The 22869-nt window shown below is 40.2% G+C and overlaps 1 protein-coding gene across 3 annotated transcripts in view; it reads left to right on the forward strand.

The window, feature by feature from the left end:
- The window catches only part of IMPG1 (interphotoreceptor matrix proteoglycan 1), a 261526-nt gene that overhangs the window by 34778 nt on the left and 203879 nt on the right, over positions 1-22869 (forward strand). For all 3 annotated transcript variants that reach the window (XM_075268295.1, XM_075268296.1, XM_075268297.1), the window contains exon 2: positions 19321-19539. In XM_075268295.1, coding sequence (XP_075124396.1) covers positions 19321-19539 — 219 coding nt within the window. The remainder of the gene's footprint in view (positions 1-19320; positions 19540-22869) is intronic.

A 22869-nucleotide genomic window follows, 5' to 3' on the forward strand; every position in this document is an offset into this window, starting at 1 on the left:
TCCATTCGAGGGAGTCCACATGGGGACCCCCCGAACGGAATACCAAATGCACTGGCAAGCGGTGTGCCAGTGAAAGCACACGGACCCCATAGACTAAAATGGGCTGCGTGTGCTTGCCGCATGATCTCCACAGGAAACATGCGGATAGGAAAGTACTTCACAGTCTACTTTCATGTCCATACGATTCATGCGGAGATCTCGCAACAAGCACATGGACACCATTGTAGTCTATGGGGTCCGTGTGCTTTCACTGCACACTGCTTGCAAATGTGTTCACTAGTCCATTCAAGGGTCTCCATGCGGACTCTCCACACAGACTACAAGATGCAGATGTGAACCAATGGTCAATCAGATGCAGTATCTTTAAAAGCGAAAAGAATGCATTCAGAATATTGGAAGATTATAGCACTTTGCATTACTAAATGAATAAGCTTTTTGGTCTATTTATTTGACATCACAAGAATGTTAATGCTGGTTACCCACATTGAGGGAAACACAGCATTTTATGAGCAAAAAGTCAATAGTGGATATAATAGAAGGGAAACGTCTAGGCACTTCCCTTATGTTTACCATTCCTTTTCAATTCACTTACTTCAGCTCAAAAAACTGAAGCAAAATCATCAACAAAGAACACTGCGTTTCCACAATATGGGGCCTCCGCCTCAAACACAGATGTTTAAAATCTCAACCATTTAAAATTATAAGGGTGACACTATACTTTTGAAATTAAAGGAGTATTCCCATGAATATAATCATATCTATATTTGTAGATAGTTAAAAGCTAAACATTTTTGCAAATATAAGTAGTTAAAAGTTCTGCAATGTTTGAAAGATTTTCTCTAACCATCTTATTGGTAACGTCTGTTATTTTGAATGGATGCCAATGGATAAGACCACAGATGCAGAAACTTTCTATGGCCTGGGATTTGTCAGAAACCAGACATGATTCTCTTATTGTAGCAGGATTATTGGACAGGGACACTGTGTGTATCAGAAGATATCTCAGTCATAATAAGAACATCATGACTGATTTTCTTACTTTAGACAGTTTCTACATTCATGATCGTATAGACTGGCAACCGACTAAGGCAACAAGATGTGACCACAAGATATGTACAGTCATGGCCAAAAGTTTTGAGAATGATACAAATATTAATTTTTACAAAGTCTACTGCTTCAGTTTTTCTAATGGCAGTTTGCATATACTCCAGGATGTTATAAAGAGTGATCAGCTTAACAGCAATTACTTGCAAAGTCAATATTTGCCTAGAAAATGAACTTTATCCCCCACAACACATATCAACATCATTGCAGCCCTGCCTTAAAAGGACCAGCTAACATCGTTTCAGTGATTGCTCCATTAACACAGGTGTGGGTGTTGATGAGGACAGGGCTGGAGATCAATCTGTCCTGATTAAGTAAGAATGACACCACTGGACACTTTAAAAGGAGGCTGGTGCTTGGCATCATTGTTTCTCTTCTGTTAACCATGGTTATCTCTAAAGAAACATGTGCAGTCATCATTGCACTGCACAAAAATGGCCTAACAGGGAAGAGTATCGCAGCTAGAAAGATTGCACCTAAGTCAACAATCTATCGCATCATCAAGAACTTCAAGGAGAGAGGTCCCACTGTTGACAAAAAGGCTTCAGGGCATCCAAGAAAGACCAGCAAGCGCCAGGACCGTCTCTTAAAGGTGTTTCAGCTGGGGGAATCGGGCTACCAGCAGTGCAGAGCTTGCTCAGGAATGGCAGCAGGCTGGTGTGAGTGCATCTGCACGCACTGTGAGGCGGAGACTCTTGGAGCAAGGCCTGGTCTCAAGGAGGGCAGCAAAGAAGCCACTTCTTTCCAGAAAAAACATCAGGGACAGACTGATATTCTGCAAAAGGTACAGGGAGTGGACTGCTGAGGACTGGGTAAAGTCATTTTCTCTGATGAATCCCCTTTTCGATTGTTTGGAACATCTGGAAAACAGCTTATTGGGAGAAGACGAGGTGAGCGCTACCACCAGTCTTGTCTCATGCCAACTGTAAAGCATCCTGAAACCATTCATGTGTGGGGTTGCTTCTCAGCCAAGGGAATCGGCTCTCTCACAGTCTTGCCTAAAAACACAGCCATGAATAAAGAATGGTACCAGAATGTCCTCCAAGATCAACTTCTCCCAACCGTCCAAGAGCAGTTTGGCGATCAACAATGCCTTTTCCAGCATGATGGAGCATCTTACCATAAAGCAAAGATGATAACTAAATGGCTCGGGGAACAAAACATAGAGATTAGAGATGAGCGAACACTAAAATGTTCGAGGTTCGAAATTCGATTCGAACAGCCGCTCACTGTTCGAGTGTTCGAATGGGTTTCGAACCCCATTATAGTCTATGGGGAACATAAACTCGTTAAGGGGGAAACCCAAATTCGTGTCTGGAGGGTCACCAAGTCCACTATGACACCCCAGGAAATGATACCAACACCCTGGAATGACACTGGGACAGCAGGGGAGCATGTCTGCGGGCATAAAAGTCACTTTATTTCATGGCAATCCCTGTCAGTTTGCGATTTTCGCAAGCTAACTTTTCCCCATAGAAATGCATTGGCCAGTGCTGATTGGCCAGAGTACGGAACTCGACCAATCAGCGCTGGCTCTGCTGGAGGAGGCGGAGTCTAAGATTGCTCCACACCAGTCTCCATTCAGGTCCGACCTTAGACTCCGCCTCCTCCGGCAGAGCCAGCGCTGATTGGCCGAAGGCTGGCCAATGCATTCCTATGCGAATGCAGAGACTTAGCAGTGCTGAGTCAGTTTTGCTCAACTACACATCTGATGCACACTCGGCACTGCTACATCAGATGTAGCAATCTGATGTAGCAGAGCCGAGGGTGCACTAGAACCCCTGTGTAAACTCAGTTCACACTAATAGAATGCATTGGCCAGCGCTGATTGGCCGAATTCCGTACTCTGGCCAATCAGCACTGGCTAATGCATTGTATTGGCGTGATGAAGCAGTGCTGAATGTGTGTGCTTAGCACACACATTCAGCTTTACTTAATCGGGCTAATAGAATGCATTGGCCAATCAGCGCTGGCCAATGCATTCTATTAGCTTGATGAAGCAGAGTGTGCACAAGGGTTCAAGCGCACCCTCGGCTCTGATGTAGCAGAGCACGTGTAGCACGTGAACTGCCTGCGCGGGTTTTGACACCGAGAGAGACGCGGTGAGCCGCGTCTCTCTCTTGTCAAAACCCGCCTGCCGCGACCATCGCGGTCGCGGCTTTCCCCTCCGCTGTCGGCTCAAATGAATGAGCCAACATAGGAGTGAGAAGATAGGGCAGGTCGTTTCTTTCCGCCACTAGCGGGAAAAAAAAGCCCGGCGGTCTACATAGACCACCATTCTAAAGGGGCGGATTTTGAAGCGAAATCCGCTGTCAAAATCCGCCCCTTTGCCCACGTGTGAACTAGCCCTTACAATGGAGCCCTATGTGAACAGCTAGCTTTTTTTTTCTGCTAGCTTTTTTTTTTCTGCTAGCTTTTTTTTTCTGCTAGTTATTTTTCAGCTAGCAGAAAAAAGAAGCGACATGACCTTTCTTCAGGCGTTTTCTGCCTGAAGAAAGCAATAGAAGTGAATGGGAGGCAAAAACCGCTAGCGGTTTTTTCAGCCCATTCACTTTTATGGGAGGGGAAAACAGCCTGGCTTTTTTGGAAGCGGTTTTTACAAAAAAAACCTCCAAAAAAAGCTTGGCAAGGTAAAAAAAAAAGCTTCCTAATTAGGAAGCGGTTTTTTTCAGGACCAAAATAAGCCAGGAGGTTTTTACGTGTGAACTAGCCCTTTAATGTAAAAATGGCTATATTTGTGGGAATAAAACTTTTAACTCACCCAGGCAATATAACCCTCAATAGTGCAATTGGCTATAAAATTCCTGGTAGTCTCTACATGCTGACAAAATGTATTGAAATAGGCTGTATTAATAAAAGAATCTATGATTTAAAACAAACTCCACCATTTTCAGAATATTTAGTGCACTGCATATGACAGTCATATTTTTTTTTTTTTTTTTAATTCTGAATATACTTAGAGATTTGTTATTTATTTAATTCTCTACTATAGACATTGAGTGAGATTCATCAAAACCAATTTTTTTTTTGGTCTTACTATACCTACGCCAGCCCATGGCATGCTTAATTCATGATGAGGCTGTAACCTACAGTCCTATGAAAAAGTTTGGACACCCCTATTAATCTTAATCATTTTTAGTTCTAAATATTTTGGTGTTTATAACAGCCATTTCAGTTTGATATATCTAATAACTGATGGGCACAGTAATATTTCAGGATTGAAATGAGGTTTATTGTACTAACAGAAAATGTGCAATATGCATTAAACCAAAATTTGACCGGTGCAAAAGTATGGGCACCTCAACAGAAAAGTGACATTAATATTTAGTAGATCCTCCTTTTGCAAAGATAACAGCCTCTAGTCGCTTCCTGTAGCTTTTAATCAGTTCCTGGATCCTGGATGAAGGTATTTTGGACAAACAATTCAAGTTCAGTTAAGTTAGATGGTCGCCGAGCATGGACAGCCCACTTCAAATCATCCCACAGATGTTCAGTGATATTCAAGTCTGGGGACTGGGATGGCCATTCCAGAACATTGTAATTGTTCCTCTGCATGAATGCCTGAGGATTTGGAGCGGTGTTTTGGATCATTGTCTTGCTGAAATATCCATCCCCGGCGTAACTTCAACTTCGTCACTGATTCTTGAACATTATTCTCAAGAATCTGCTGATACTGAGTGGAATCCATGCGACTCTCAACTTTAACAAGATTCCCGATGCCGGCATTGGCCACACAGCCCCAAAGCATGATGGAACCTCCACCAAATTTTACAGTGGGTAGCATGTGTTTTTCTTGGAATGCTGTTTCTTTTTGGACGCCATGCATAACGCCTTTTTTTATAACCAAACAACTCAATTTTTGTTTCCAAAATGAAGCTGCCTTGTCCAAATGTGCTTTTTCATACCTCAGGCAACTCTATTTGTGGCGTACGTGCAGAAACGGCTTCTTTCTCATCACTCTCCCATACAGCTTCTATTTGTGCAAAGTGCGCTGTATAGTTGACCGATGCACAGTGACACCATCTGCAGCAAGATGATGCTGCATCTCTTTGGAGGTGGTCTGTGGATTGTCCTTGACTGTTCTCACCATTCTTCTTCTCTGCCTTTCTGATATTTTTCTTGGCCTGCCACTTCTGGGCTTAACAAGAACTGTCCCTGTGCTCTTCCATTTCCTTACTATGTTCCTCACAGTGGAAACTGACAGGTTAAATCTCTGAGACAACTTTTTGTATCCTTCCCCTGAACAACTATGTTGAACAATCTTTGTTTTCAGATCATTTGAGAGTTGTTTTGAGTAGCCCATGATGCCACTCTTCAGAGGAGATTCAAATAGGAGATCAACTTGCAATTGGCCACCTTAAATACCTTTTCTTATGATTGGATACATCTGGCTATGAAGTTCAAAGCTCACTGAGGTTACAAAACCAATTTTGTGCTTCAGTAAGTCAGTAAAAAGTAGTTAGGGGAATTCAAATCAATAAAATGATAAGGGTGCCCATACTTTTGCACCGGTCAAATTTTGGTTTAATGCATATTGCACATTTTCTGTTAGTACAATAAACCTCATTTCAATCCTGAAATATTACTGTGTCCATCAGTTATTAGATATATCAAACTGAAATGGCTGTTGCAAACACCAAAATATTTAGAACAAAAAATGATTAAGATTAATAGGGGTGCCCAAACTTTTTCATAGGACTGTATGTTTAGGCAAGGTGATGGTGTAGATTTTGCCATTATTTACGTAACTTATGTGGTGTAATTGATGCTGAACATGGCGCAGGTGATGACCCTAACCACTTTCAGAAAAGTGGTAAGGCTAGTGCAAAATTATTTAAGGTCGGGGCTCCAGGGGCCAGAAACACTGCGGATATTTTTCTGTTTGGATTGGATTATCCAGTATCTCAACCACTTTGCAGATACTGTAAAATGCTGTGGTTTTAGCCACAGCATAATTACGGTGTTTTCACAACATGGGGCCCCAGCCTTAGGTCGCAAGTTTCACAAATTTCACAAGTTTCACAAATTTGATTAATGATGAATGTAGTTGTGTCTAAAGTATATTCAAAGGTAGTACATACCATACAGTCCTATGAAAAAGTTTGGGCACCCCTATTAATCTTCATCATTTTTAGTTCTAAATATTTTGGTGTTTGCAACAGCCATTTCAGTTTGATATATCTAATAACTGATGGACACACTAATATTTCAGGATTGAAATGAGGTTTATTGTACTAACAGAAAATGTGCAATATGCATTAAACCAAAATTTGACCGGTGCAAAAGTATGGGCACCTCAACAGAAAAGTGACATTAATATTTAGTAGATCCTCCTTTTGCAAAGATAACAGCCTCTAGTCGCTTCCTGTAGCTTTTAATCAGTTCCTGGATCCTGGATGAAGGTATTTTGGACCATTCCTCTTTACAAAACAATTCAAGTTCAGTTAAGTTTGATGGTCGCCGAGCATGGACAGCCCGCTTCAAATCATCCCAAAGATGTTCAATGATATTCAGGTCTGGGGACTGGGATGGCCATTCCAGAACATTGTAATTGTTCCTCTGCATAAATGCTTGAGTTGATTTGGAGTAGTGTTTTGGATCATTGTCTTGCTGAAATATCCATCTCTGGCGTAACTTCAACTTCGTCACTGATTCTTGAACATTATTCTCAAGAATCTGCTGATACTGAGTGGAATCCATGCGACCCTCAACTTTAACAAGATTCCCGGTGCTGGCATTGGCCACGCAGCCCCAAAGCATGATGGAACCTCCACCAAATATTACAGTGAATAGCAAGTGTTTTTCTTGGAATGCTGTTTTTTTTTTTGGACGCCATGCCTGACACTTTTTTGTATGACCAAACAACTCAATCCTTGTTTCATCAGTCCACAGGACCTTCTTCCAAAATGAAGCTGCCTTGTCCAAATGTGCTTTTGCGTACCTCAGGCAACTCTGTTTGTGGCATGCTTGCAGAAACGGCTTCTTTCTCATCACTCTCCCATACAGCTTCTCCTTGTGCAAAGTGTGCTGTATTATTGACCAATGCACAGTGACACCATCTGCAGCAAGATGATGCTGCAGCTCTTTGGAGGTGGTCTGTGGATTGTCCTTGACTGTTCTCACCATTCTTCTTCTCTGCCTTTCTGATATTTTTCTTGGCCTGCCACTTCTGGACTTAACAAGAACTGTCCCTGTGGTCTTCCATTTCCTTACTATGTTCCTCACAGTGGAAACTGACAGGTTAAATCTGAGACAACTTTTTGTATCCTTCCCCTGAACAACTATGTTGAACAATCTTTGTTTTCAGATCATTTGAGGGCGGGCTATCCATGTTCGGCGACCATCAAACTTAACTGAACTTGAATTGTTTTGTAAAGAGGAATGGTCCAAAATCCCTTCATCCAGGATCCAGGAACTGATTAAAAGCTACAGGAAGCGACTAGAGGCTGTTATCTTTACAAAAGGAGGATCTACTAAATAGTAATGTCACTTTTCTGTTGAGGTGCCCATACTTTTGCATCGGTCAAATTTTGGTTTAATGCATATTGCACATTTTCTGTTAGTACAATAAACCTCATTTCAATCCTGAAATATTACTGTGTCCATCAGTTATTAGATATATCAAACTGAAATGGCTGCTGCAAATACCAAAATATTTAGAACTAAAAATGATTAAGATTAATAGGGGTGCCCAAACTTTTTCATAGGACTGTATATGTGTATTGTGTACATACTGTATATGCACAAAACTGACAAGGAACATACAGAAAGTGAAGCACTATGATAAACCATATGATGACTTGATATGAAAAACCTGGATCTTCAGCTATGTTGTTCAGTTGTGTGTTTGAATTGCATTTAACTTATATATGTCAGGGTCAATACCTAACAAACATCGCCCATGGACTATGCAAATAAAAAGATATACCATATGGTATAATTTATGTGTGAAGTCCAGTATTGTACACATTTCTATACAGTAGAAAAAAGGGCAAACTGACTTCATTGGGTGTATGGATGCATTTAATGTTGGGCACAATGTATACACTAAATGTAGGTTATAAGAGAGGACTTTTGTCATTATATTGTTGGACAGACCATCCCCTCAATAGTAATAGTTGACTGCTTACAGTCTTTTCTTATCCTGCTTTTACCTTCCTTAAGTTGCACAATCACAGTGTGACTTCTTCTTACAAGCACAGATTACTATGTAAACAGAAGGCCTTTCAGATGCCTGTAAATGATATTGAGAACTACAATGTGATCTCATATTCATCAAAGTTCTACTCTCCCCACCCCCCAATTCTTCCACTCTACATCTTCTGTGAAGCGCTTTTCAAAGAAATCTCTGTGGACTTTCTGCTTCAATTATACCTATAGGGAAACCTCAAGGGTATCCGTAGGTATAATTGACATGCTGTAATTTCCAAAACTGCTATGATTTGGGAAATTGCAACGTTTCTGCTGTGTGTATTTTTCCACAATGTGTGATAAATAGGGTTGAGCCAATCTTGAGATTTCAGGATCGTTTTTAAAATCTGATTTCCAATCATTTTCCATTTGAACCCGATCCCAATTCCGATCCTAATGCAAGTCAATAGGATTTTTTTAATAATCGAAGATCGGATTTTAAAAACAATCGTATTCACTACACAGCATGGAGTCCAAAAATTGAACGCTTTCATTTTTAGACTCCACGCTTTGTAGTGATTAAAAAAAAAAATCCTCTGGCTACTTAGTCCCCCCTGGTGTCCACTTACCTGCACAGTTCGCTGCCGCTCCCTGCTGTTCTCACTCCTCTTCTCTCTCATTTAGAGGCCTTCAGAGCGCCATGCATGCCCCCGCCTCTCTAGGCTAGTGTTACAGATGCTGGAAGTAGGCAGGGCTTGTTGTGGCTTAGGAGAGTGTGGGCGGGTACAGGGCAGGGAGATGTGAGTGCATCACTTACGTCTCCCCTCCCAGTACCCGCCCACACTCTAATCCACAAGCCCCACCTTCTTCCTAGGTCTGTAATACTAACCTGGGAGCTAGGGGCGCGCACAGCGCTTTGAAGGCCTGTAAACCGGAGAGAGAACTGGACCGAGAAGAATGGGAAGTGACAGCAGCAGCAAATCTGTGCAGGTAAGTAGACTATTCTGTTTCTAGTGGACTATACTATTCTGTTTCCTACCTGCTGTGCCGTAAACTTGGCTCTGCTACAGATGTAGCAGTGCTGTGTACACGGTAAAACAGGGACGAAGCAGAAGAGTGGCAGGTTGCAGTAAATCACTCTGTGATGTGCTGTGCTGCTGTGAGTGAGCGAGTACTATTCTAAACTGCCATTTTGAATAGCATGAATGGATGCAGCCGGCGAGCAGGGGGTTAAGCGACTGGATGCCGGCGCAGGCTGTGTGCTGGCTGCATCCATTCATTCCTATGGGAGCGTGCTATTCAAAACGGCAGTTTCGAATAGTACTCGCTCATCTCTATTTAACTTTTCCCACAATGCTTGGCCAGTAGCAAAGCATTGTAGGAAGTAACCTCCGACCTCAATCCCGCCTAAAAGGATCAGGATCGGAATTCCGATCGCGATCGTGAAATTTACTTGATCGCCGATTGGAATCCGATTTTTTCCGATTCCGATCGCTCAACCCTAGTGATAAACATCTGATAGATGCATCTATGTTAAGAACACTAGTCCTGCCTGGTACAGTGGCAACTGGCTATCCGAGGAGAAGGTGAACAGAAAGGTGGTGACTCATGCCCAAGGTACGCTCTATTCACTTCTATGAGAAATCATACCAACCATGCATAAATACATTGAAAAATGTATTTATTTATTCCTCTCATTATCTGCACATTTTTGAGCATAAGTCCCCTGTAAATTTACATTTTTTTGCTTTTTTTATTTCTAGGTAGTCATAGCCATTATATATAAACAAACACTATGTTTATTGTACATACTTTGATTTTTGAGTCACTGAATATTGTCTGGAGATATTGTTAATAATTCATTTTGGTAGTGATGAAAACTTCTCACCTACGCAGCCTGAAGCAACTGCAGAAAAGCCGCCTTGAGAACACAGAAACATCTTCACTATACTGCTCCTCTGAGAGGACCCTATTCACTAGTTTTTATGATCAAATTATATTGTGATTTACGAAGTAGAAAAATCTGAAAGGATTAGTAGAATATATGAAGTCTGCCATATTACACCACTGTCTTACACCAATAGTAATATATCTTTTTCCACTAAAGAACACACAATTTTAAATGGTATTAACCAGAGACATAACTTGAAGTCCCTTGGGCCCAGATGCAAAGTCTGTAATAGAGCTCCTACCCACTTTGTGCCATTTAGAATCATGGTATATTTTATGTGTCCGAGGAACTTTTTGGGGCCCCCTCAAGGTCCAGGACCCAGTAGCAACTCCTACCTCTGCACCCCCTATAGCTATGTTTCTGGTACTAACCACCCACTAGTTATTAAATTCGAACTGACATGTCGATTTTGGCAGATATTCCTCATGAAATAATTCTAGAGCAACTTTTCTTTTGTGTTTCTGCATTGTGCTGTTTATTATTCCTCCTAGAAATGTATACTATTTCCATTGTCAGAGGGATGTGTCCCTATACAGTCAGACATTTCAGTTCTGATTGTACAGGATCACACTGTGTAGAGACATGTCTCCAACTGGTAACACTCAGTTGTCAATTTATTCATGATAGTAAGCATGTCAGAAGAGATGACCAATTCCATTTAAGTGACTGTTCCATATTAAACCCCATTTTTTAACCTAAACAAGTTGTCATTTGCGCAGATTAATTTACTAATATATATTTATGGGTTAGCACATGTTCCTCAGTAAATGTAGACATAAGAAAGAAATTTCTGTTTGCCTATACACTAGCCAACACCAGAAGTAGCTAAGGAACTTACAGTACGCTAAATTTTAATAGCAGTGACAACAAGAAGGCAGGATTTAATCCTTTAAAGCATATTTGATTATTGCAACCCTATCTGAAAGCCGAAATACAGGGAAAAATAAGGTTCAAGCAGGAATTCTGTACACAAAGAGTAAATCTGGGAAGGACTACATGGAGAATCAGTGATAGCCCTGCTTAACCAACCAAAACACAGGATAATTTATATTTTTCTAAAAATCAATATGTGTACACAGAAGGCAGTAAATCTCTATGTGTGGAAAGGATTATATAGCCTATATTTAATTTTACTTTTTTTTCACACTTGGCTGATGCTTTTTTAGAAAGTCACATCTTAATAATTAGAGACTGGATTACAATAAAAGGTAACACCTTCATCAATATCGGGGGTAGGCAACTGTCTTTGTACGGTGTGCTGATTTAAACTAAAAAAATCAAAGATGGGGTACTTGGAGTGTCATACAATAAATGTAAGGCTAGCGACCCTTATACTAAAGTCGTATCGCATAAGCCATAACACAGAAGTTCTGGCAGGAGATGTTTCTTGACGGATGTGTTTACTGCCATTTCCTGGACACACCTATACTTTCCCATTACAAGCAGAAAAAGTACATGCACAGCGCTCAATCTGTAGTTTTTATATACATCCAGGAGCACTACCCTTTGGGTGGTGACTTGCTTTGTATCTGGATGCAGCGATAGTCACTGGTACTTTGGCTTTGAAGTAAAGCTGCATTCACGTAGTGCATTTTTGCACAAAAATTCATTATTAGAAATCTGCCTGAAAAAATACACTGTTATACAGAATATCATCCCATAGTGGTCCCTTCACACAGTATAATGTCCCATAATGGACCTTAATGTAGTATAATGTCAATAGTGCCCCTCCATACAGAATAATAATTAAAAGCGGTGCCTTCACACACTATAATGTCCCATAATGGTCTTTCACGTGGTATAATGTCCAATAGCCGCCTCTCCAAATAGTTTAATATTCCATAGTGCACCTCCAAACAATATAATGTTCCATAGCGGCCCCTTCACACACTATAATGATCCATAGTGGCGTCTCCAAACAATATAATGTCCCATAGTGGCCCCACCACACATTTATATTATCTCAAGAATTTTCCAAAAATTCAAACCCAAATTTCGGGTTCAGTGGAAAATTTTGGGGGTTCACCCCCACATTCTCTTCAGACCCCAGAGAATGAAATGACTTTCTTTGTAATGTATCTCTGTCTGTATTTGAACCCTACAAATTGTACAGCGCTGCGGAATATGTTGGCGCTATATAAATAAAATTTTTTATTATTATTATTATTATTATTATTATTATTATTATTATTATAATAAGGAGAGGTGATGAAACATAAAAAACAATGTTACTCCCCTGCTATGGATTCCGATGCGACTCCCTGTTCTCTTTGGCATTTCTTCCTGACATGAGTGACTCCCGATCGGGTTTCAGAGGTTACATTGGTGCAATTATGCATCATGATTCTGACATAACCCCTGAGGCGTCGTGCATAATCATGCCGACGAGACCCCTGAGGCCTTATCAGGCAGAAGTGCATGGAGGAATAACAGGGTTTTTTTTATGTTTGATCCCTTCTCCTGGGCCTCCACTTATTATAATCTGGAGTCTGAAGAGACCCTAAAAGTATAATAGCAGTTTTGTTTTGGCCATGTTTGGTTTGAACAAAACATCTGGGCGAGGTTGCCTAAGTGCCGCCCACTCAGGGACTCAGGCTGCCGAGTCAGAGAAATATGAGGTGCTGAGGGTTGCTAACCCCTGATCTGGATAATAAATCATCACATTATTTGTAATACAGTAAGTGATGGACATGAGTTGCTTCCTCCTACTTCAATAGTAACCGATTCACATAAGGGAGTATACCTACAACATTCTCATACAGAAATAAATGAGGGCAATGAGGAAAAACGTTGTGCTGTAAGTTGTGCAAAATTTTTCAAAAAGGCACACATACTGTCTATTCCAGGTACAGATGGCTCCTTTGTGCTTGTAAGATCTATTTTATACAATTCTGACCAAGTGGAGCAAGTTTGTACAAAAGGATTGCGCAATTAATTTTAAAAAAAGAACACAAAAACGCACATAATAAATTACACTTAGGCCATATGACTTTCACTGACAAAAATCAACCTGGTGAATACAGTGAAACAATCATAATTTTAGATGGTAAAACAGCTTGACAAATTCTCTTCATTGGGAGAATCTATACAGACATCTGCTGCTACAAAGGAAAAGTTACAAATTTTTGAGAAAAACCCATGTTTGCGCAATGATTTGATTTTTCACTGTTCTACTCAATGCTAGTGGTCTGGACATCTTGGGAGGGGGCATGGCCTCCCATGATATAGCAAATATACAATATTTTAAAGATTTGAGTCTGCTGCTTCTATATAAATTAGGTGCACATCATTCCATCATTTCCACAGGAAATTGAGATTAATAAAGGAAACACCAGTGTTTAGAAATTTGTCGCACTAAATCATTTCCAAATGTAGGTATGTTATTTTCAGTTACCTGCTGTAAAGCTAATCTTTGGAACAGATCAGAAAATCCGCTCAGGCAAAAGGAGATAAGGTTAGGTTCACACTATATTTAGCAATTATGTTCAGCAATGCCATTTAAACATTGTCCTGTTAAGGCTAAGGCCCCACGTAGCGAGCCACAGCAAAAAATAAAAATAAAAAATCTGCAGAAAAGACTGCGGCGGAAATTGTTTTTTGGGGGTTTTTAGAGAAAGGCTACAGAATTTTTTCGACTGTGGACTTTCGGGGTTTCTGTAGGCGTAATTAAGGGGGCATTCACACGGAGTAACGCGCCGCTGATTCTGGCACGATAACTCGCATAAGAATCAGTGCGTAATTCACTACCATATCAGTCTTCAATGAAGACAGGCTGCAGTTCATAGCAGTTAATAGAAAGGTATAATACACAGTTGACAGGAACTATCGAAATGACTCTAATTACAGGAAGTTTTGTTTTGCTGCTGGTGCTAATGTCCCTGTGCGTAGTATCAGCCTACAGGTAGATCAATAGCTATTAACATGGCACATGCCACTAGTACAGGACCTAGTGCGGCGCTCAGTTGGCAGCTGCAGCTTCTGGGCTGCTCTATGCATAAGTGAAATATTCCTTTAATGAACAATGAATAAGCCCTCGAGGAGAACATTAAATTTGAAATTCCTTTTTATTAACAATAAAATGTAAATTTCCTCTATTAACAATATATGAAGGAATTACTGTTAGTGAGTTCCTCTGAAATCTTATGTAAGTGTGTTTTACATTTAATTCACTTCAGGTTACGGGTATTTAAAAAGAATCATGTCCGCCTCATGATAACCTAGACTTTGCAGGGCCCTTTAACCACACTGTGAGATTTTCTTTAAATTAACTCTGTGTTAATCCTTTCTCTCATGCTAGATCTCTTCTCATCTATTCCTGTGTTGCCCCTCATCCATTACTGTCTAGCTGCAGTAGCGATGCGATTTGTTCTCTCCATCTTCTTAATTCCTTTATCTGTGTGTGTCTGTCTTCTCTGTCCATCTTTTTTCTTACATGCACAATCTCTTCAGCGCACTCGGTAAATCACTTCATGGGAAAACAAATGCTCATTTCTGGCCTCAATTTTTATTTATTTTCCTTTATGATCTCTGCAAACAGGAAGCCCGGTTATTCTATAATTTTCTTTGTCTAATAAATATTATTCTTTAAGTATATGTAAGATCTGTTCTATTTCACACTATATTTTGTACCTTAGCGTAAGACATAAACGAGTGACAAAAATTACTTTAAGGCCCCACGTTGATGAAACACAGCTTTTTTTGTTGCAGATTTTATTGCGTTTTCTTGAGCCAAAGCCAAGAATGACTACAAATTGAATTGTAAATATATAGAAAGCTCTTATGTTTCTAACTTCTGCTCAATCTAGTTCTGGATTTGGGTCAAAACACAGCAACAAAAAAAGCTGCTTTTCTGCAATGTGGGACCTTAGCCTCATGCAGCTTTCTCAGATTGACCAAATGGATAAAAACATTTTAACCCCCATTGCATTCATGGGGTGAATTAAACAACAGGAATGGTTAATATTCCTGGGCCTTCCCCTCCTTTTAATCTGCATTTACATGGAGGAAGTTGGCACTGATTCTGGCATGATAACTCTTGTAGATATCCACTTTGAAAAAAAGCCTCCCTTTGATTTTAATGGGTTCCGCACGGAAGTCCAAATGATTCTGACACAAGTTATCACGCCAGAGTCAGTGCCAACTTCCTCCATGAGAATGCCCCCTAAAACTTGAAAAACTGGTCATCCTCAAGTTGATGATGCCACATGTGGGGTATGTCAAACTGTGTGGCTATCTTTCTGCCCAGACCTATGGAATCTGAAGAATTGTAAGGCTGCAGTCACACTAGGAATCAGTGACCATTTAGGGACTCCGTCCCCCATTCCGCTTAAAACATCCAGAGAGAAAAGTTCTGCAAGCAGGACTTTTCTATCCTTCGATGTTAAGCGGAAACTTGGACCCCTTTAACTTCTTTTTAAGCAGATAGAGGTTCTATTTTTGGGTCCCTAAGCGGACCCGAAAAACAGAAACCCAAAAGCTAGTGTTAACCTAGCGTAACTTGTAAGAGTTTTTCTGCTTTTACTTCCTTTTTATTTTGTAACGGTTTGCTTGTTTATATCATTTAGATTTTGTCTTTTTGTCTCTCTTTGTCAATGCTGAACCTTATTGTATGAAAGCATTAACTTTATTATTAGTCCCCATACACTCTGCAGATTCATTTAAAGTGCATTTTGCCATCTGTAAGAGAGCATTGCGTGTGCATGTTGGATTCCTATTGGTCCCAAATACAATAAGCGGTGGCAGCATGGATCTGGGGTACTTGTACTGTGCTGGGGTGTGATTTATGCTCCGTTAGTAGTTGGGTGAGCTCATGATTCAGTAGGTGGAGTGAGATCACCCCTTCGAGTTACACCCTCGTCACATGCTAGGACACTGCATATGATATACGTGATGTCACTGGCCTGAGAAAAGGAAGTGGAACTCAATATTACAGTCTTCAACAAGCCCTTCAACTAGAGGAGATTATAGCTTGATTTTAATGAATTTGTAACCTTTTGTGTATCACTGCACACACAAAACACATCATTAATAATGTCACATATGTTATTTGTATATCAGCGTTCAAGAATAAGACACTATTTGCAAAACTTCAAATAAGGTTGTCATAATCTGGACCTTCCAAAGAAACTTAGTCCCAGTCCATCTCTGTCTGTTGTATTGATATCTTATAAATGTGGCCTCTGATTATATCTCATATGTCCATGTTAGTAAATCACTCTTGTATTTCTTTTATAAATTTTTAACTGCCATGCTGTTTTCACATTATTCAATTATAGGCTGAGGGCAAATTTTGGAAAAGCGGCTTTCTCATTGCAGATTCTGCTCCATTTCTTAAGTCAAAGCCAGGAGTTGACTTTGGCTCAAAAACACAGCAAGATCTGCAACAAAAAAAAAGCAGTTTTTCTGCAACATGTGGGTAGTAGGCAGTAGGTAGTTTTATAAGGAAATGAAGGAACCACATAGTATGTTAAAATATTTTATCCATTGATCCAACAAAGCAAGAATTAAATGATGAAGATAAGCTCTGCTACATCCGTGCATCATAGAAAAGCAAATTGGGGAGGGGGGCGCAAATAAAAGTCTCTGCTTCATTGCCTAATAAAGAAGTCCTGAAGAATTCATAGTGATAGCAAAGCAAGACTTTACAAAGACACAAAATTCATATAACAACACTGATGTTTAAAGCAGAAGATTCAAAATACAATTTATTTTCTTGTACCTCAGGCAGCAAACTTATTATTCTTGGCAGCTTGTAAAATTATCTATCTGCCATGCCTTGCATTGTATGCCAGTTTTGAAGTGCTTCAAGCCCCAATGACAGAAAAGCAACGTACCAGAAAATATAATATAAATTAAAATATTATGTTACCTGCTCACGGCATTTCGAGGTGGTTAGATTGCTTCCAACAAATGTTAATACTTTTTGGGGTTAGACTAGATAATACATTAAAAAGACACATATTGGCTCTTTGTTAAACAAATGTTTGTTTTTAGGTAAGTTACTATGGGGGGAGGGTAAATAAGAGGCAGTAGTGTTTTGTGCATTTTCTGTTGGAGCACCTTGTGTGTAACATGTTGCAAATGTATGCTATTCTTTTAAACATAATCTAGACACTATATAGAAAAAAAGGTTTTTATAAAATGTTTTCATTTGTTTCAACAGATAAATATCAAACAGTGTGAGAAAACTACAACTATATATAGTTTCAGCTCCATGTAAATCCAGACTGCTGTGACTGGTGGTTATAGATCAATGAGCTTAGCGCTCACAACGCATTCATGCAACCAGGTTTTTTCAGTCCATGTGATCACCAGATTAGCAACCTGAACATCATGTCAGAAGAGGGACTCCTAGCAGTATAGTTATCTATGATGCTAGGAGTCCCTTCCTCCCAGCAACATATTGTCCCATACTATAACGAGTACAGAACTGTGTTTTGCTGGTTGGCAGTGATTCCTATCATCATAGATAACTATAATACTAAGGGTAACTCTCCCAGCTTGATGTCCAGGCCAGTGAATCCATTCAACACAGGCTGTGTGAATGCAGGGTTAGTGGCCAAGTGTATGGTTATCAAATGTAGCAAATCTAAATGACAATCCATATTTGATCAATGACATAATATATTGAATTAAGGGGGAATAAATAAGACAGTGTGGATGTGGTGGGTACAACATTATCCGTATACAAAATTCAGCCTTTTCTTGCTTATCATTTGGTAGGTTTTAATCACAAGGTATGCAGATGTGTGTATTACCCTGAAGAGATACAGTAAGAGCATGTCTACTTACAAATAGAGAGATGCTTGGCTATACACAAAGGTGGAACTTACATCAGTGTACCTTGTTTCAAGTCATCAACTAAAGGGTACTTGCCATCTGCAAAATCTTCTAACTTTCACTGGATGCAAATGCTTAAAGAGGACCTTTCATGTCCTCAGGCACATGCGGTTTTATATAACACTAGAAAGCCAACAGTGTGCTGAATTCAATGTACTATTGGTTTTCTCGTTATGTGACCTGGTACTGGAGATATCAGTGCCGTTAGTTTCAGCACCGATCTCTGCCTACTATCAGAAGGGCGTTCCTGACAGTCTAGCGGGGCTGTGAGGAACGCCTCCCTGACAGTACTGTCTATAGCCTTGTACTGTCAGGAGGGCATTCCTTACCATTCAGCAATGATGCTAAGCTGTAAAGAATGCTCTCCAGTACTAGTACATGGACAAGTACAGTCAGGGGGGCATTCCTCACAGCCCAGCTAGACTGTCAGGAACGCCTTTCTGACAGTGGGCAAAGATTGGTGCCATTATAATGGCACTGATATATTGAGCCCTGAGGCACATAATGGGAAAGCCAACAGCAATATATAAAACCACATGTACCTGAAGACCGGAAAGGTCCTTTTTAAAGGAGTCGACCAGAAATTTGTTTTTACTTATGGCTTAATCTTAGGATTGACCATAAATATTTGATCAGTGGGGGCTTCCAGCTGGTCCCTACACAGATCCGCTGTTTAAGGACATGTCCAGTCTGTCTGGATAATGTATAATAAATATACACACACACACACACACACACACACACAGTATTTTGCATGGAGCCAGAAGCAGATGTCTCTATACCCTGTATAGTGTCCAGACACTGTGACTGCAGCTCAGCTCCCATTGATGGTAATAGGAGATGAACTTCAGTAATGGCAACTGGTAACTATGCAGAACACAGAGCTCTCTGTGCACTGTATGGTAGAGAGAAATAACACACCCGCGAACAGCTGATCCAATGTGGGGGTGGACTTCCAACCCCACTACCAATCCAAAAGTTACTGGACAGCGCTAATTCCTAGACAGACAGTTTAAGCCCCTACTGGACTTGTTCTAAAATATTGTTAAATATAATACTGTAATGGCTGATAGAGGATTTTTCTTGCTGTACAAGCCTTAGGCTTCCTACGTTATAAGTGTATGCGCCCCGGGCAAAGCTTCATGCGACTATGACAAAAGTTTTAGAACACTAATGTAACATTTTAGTAAAAAGTATAACCTCCTAAAAAGCTTTAATAACTTTATAATAGCTATTGAAATTAGGGCATACTGTGCATAGTACTTTGAATATTAACAAATATATATTTTTGGCAGAAATTAACAAGTCAGAACCTGAAAATAATGCCGCATCAGCTCCTTCACAACCAGATATAGTGAAGACGACTTCTAAGGCTTCGATAATCAAACAGTTATTTTACCCGAAGAGACTGAGGACTAAAAGATCGACAGTTTTTACAACAGGAGTTAAAGTCTGCCCACAAGAAACAGTGAAGCAAATCATTGCAAGTCACCTGGCTTACTACAGACTTAGAGGTACGTACAACTAGGCCTCTACAGCGCCTTAGGCCAATATATGAAGCGATAGAGAGATATTCTTGTCTAGAAACAATGGGGCGGATTCATGAACAATTGTCTGTAGCAACTAATCACAGCACTGCTTTACTTAGGGAATTACTGTAGGGAATTAAAGCTGCACAGTGATTGGTTGCTGTAGGCAATAAAAGCTGCACTGTGATTGGTTGATGTAGGCAATAAAAGTTGCACTGTGATTGGTTGCTATAGGCAACAGAGACAGGTTTTCTTTTAGACAATTTCCTAGAGTAGATCTCCCACAGTGTTCTTAGGGAAACATGGCTCCATAGTACTGCATCAGATGGAACATGGCACACAGATGTGCTCTCTTACAGCTCTATACCCCAGTTAGAAGACCAAATAATTACAAATTTCAACACAGTGATATTCTAGAAAACAAATGTACACCAGTACAGTCAAACAGGTCAAATAGTGCAAACAAGGGGTTAAAAATAGAATCATTATAAACGTATATATGTTCCCAGGACTCACAAGATTCTTGGATATAAATAACTATGATGCCCATGTAGAATTCTCTCACAACAAATCAAATATTGATGAAATATTAGGCACTTGTCTGTATTCTGAGACATTCATCTGGGGAGGCCTTGGCTAGATTCGGCCTGGGTATTTTCCTGAATTATTCTGATGATATTTAACCCCTAGTTTGCACTGTTTGGATCCATGTTTGCCTACATTGAGGCACCAGTGGTTTCAATTAAAACAGAACGTTGAACTGTACTTTTTGTATCTAGAGATTAAAATGTAAGTCTTTTCCTGTCTTTAAGATTTTGTTGTATGAGACTAAAATTACATTTGATGACTTGGTGACATACAATGGCTTAGTAAAACTCTGAAATTGTAAAGAGGCAGCATATGGTACTGTACATGAAACCTAAAGGCCCATTTACATAGCAGAATCAATGGGAATCAGAGACTGAAAACAATAGGCAGCAGAGATTGGAGAAAGACACTGAAAAAATATTAGTCATGATCTTACCATGACTAAATCAACCGCAGTCTGCAGCATGAGAATCATTTAGGCTAAAGTCACACATGGCGTCCCACAGCAAAAAAAGCTCTGCGAGAAAAATAGCGATGAAAGCGTATTGTGGTTCTTCCCGCAGCACTCTAGACAGAAAGTTCATAAAGGTCTGCGAACCTTCTGTTTCAATTATACCTATGGGGAAATCGCCGGCATTTACGTAGGTATAATTGACATGCTGAAACTCTCTCAATTAGGCCCATTCATTCGGGCCTAATCCGCAGCAGAATGCCACGACGGGATGCCGGTGCACTGCATCGGTATTCCGTCACAGCTAGCCGCGCAGTATGTTCACATGCGGAATCCATTTTCTGCCATGTGAACATACTCTAACAGTTTTAAACCAATTTAAGCTGTTTTTCGTACTAATCTTATTCAACCCAAAATGAATCTGTAAAGTGCTGCAGAAAATGAGGGCACTATATAAGTAAACAAAATAAAATCTAATTGCAACCCAAACAAACTGAGAATATTTTCTTAAAGTACTTATATCTAAATGCTACTTTATTATTTTGGGGGTTCTTAGAGGCTAAAAAAAATTTGTTAAAGTCCTATATGTGTATTAGCCTTTGCCTTGATGTTTTCGGCTGCAGTTTAACCTTCTGAATCATGTTAGTCCTTTATTTATTAGGGTTAGGGTCAAGAAATGTGAACAGATTAGAGCTAGGGTTAGGAAATCTGTACAGATACATTATTTTGTATGTTGCTTTCAGATTTTAACCGGTTAAGGACCGCCGTACGTAAATTTACGGCCTGCGGTCCAGGTAACTAAAGACCGGACTATTGTCAAAATACGTCCTGTCTTTAGGTACCTTCTTGGCGGGGGGAGGGGTGCGGGGAGGACGGGGGTTAGGTGTTACTAACACTTAACCCCTTCCTCAATAACGTCCAGTCGGAACTGAGTCCGACTGGACGTTTTAACCCTTTCGATCGCGCCGTGAAACATCACGGCGCGATCGAAAGGCATCCGCCAGCAATTGAATCAGATCGGCACCCCCCGCGGCGAGATCGGAGGGTGCCGATAGCAGTAAAAGGTAGTCTGGGGTCTGGCCAGTGACCCCAGATTGCCCGGAGCCCCCACATACCTGGTGATCCTGCCAGGACCTTCTGATGTCAGGCTGTGCGTCTACACAGCCTGACATCCTGCTACGGAATGCCATGTGGGACACCTGCAGGCTGTGTCTCACATGGCATTCTATATCAGCACAGTATTGCTGATTGAAGTGTCCTAAATGGACACATGAAAAAGTAAAAAAAAAATAAAAAAAAAATAAAATGAAGTGTATGAAAAAAATTAATAAAGTAATAAAGCCCAAAAATCCCTTTTTCTCTATAGAAAATGAATTATATAAAAAAAGAACTAAAAAGTAATAAAAACAATGCATATTTGGTATTGTCGCGTCCGTAACAATCTATACAATAAAACTGAAATAATATTTAATGTACACGGCGAACGCCGGAAAAAAACCCCGGAAAAAACTCGCCGGAAGTAATGATTTTTCGCCGTCTCACCTTACAAAATATACTATAAAAAGTGATCAAAAAGTCATATGCATCCGATAACAGTACCAATAAAAAGCGCAGGTTGTCCCGCAAAAAATAAGCCCTCAACCAACACTGTCAACCGAAAAATAAAAATGTTACGCCTCTCAGAAGATGCTATGCAAAAAACATTGATTTATGTCCCCAAATGTGTTTTTCCTCTGCAGAACTAGTAACACATAAAAAAATAACATAAATGAGGTATCGCCGTAACCGTACCGACCCGCAGAATAAAGGACACATGTCACTTATACTGTACGCTGCATGGCGCAAAATTAAAAAAGTAAAACTCAATGCCAGGATTGATTTTTTTAAATCCAGCAAAAAAGGGTTAATAAAATGTATTCAACAAGATGTAGACACCCAAAAACTGTGTCATTACGAAATGCATCTCATCCCGCAAATAACAAGTCCTTATATGGCCGCGTCACCAGAAAAATAAAGAAAATATAGCATCTAATAATGTGAAGACAAAAGTCCGCAAAAATCGCCAAATTATTAGAACACAACTGGCTGCGGCAGGAAGGGAATATATAAGCTGTGCGAGCGGATATCAGGGGACACCCCATATTTACAGCTTATGAGGGAACGGACACCAGAAGTGACCCCTAAAGTGACCCCCAGAGTGACTCCCCCAATCATAGGAGCTACTGGGACATAGTACAGAATTTGGTGTCCCCAATGTCCTCCGCACCGCTTATATA

Source organism: Leptodactylus fuscus, chromosome 3 (genome assembly GCF_031893055.1).
Source record: "Leptodactylus fuscus isolate aLepFus1 chromosome 3, aLepFus1.hap2, whole genome shotgun sequence".
Lineage (NCBI taxonomy): Eukaryota > Metazoa > Chordata > Amphibia > Anura > Leptodactylidae > Leptodactylus > Leptodactylus fuscus.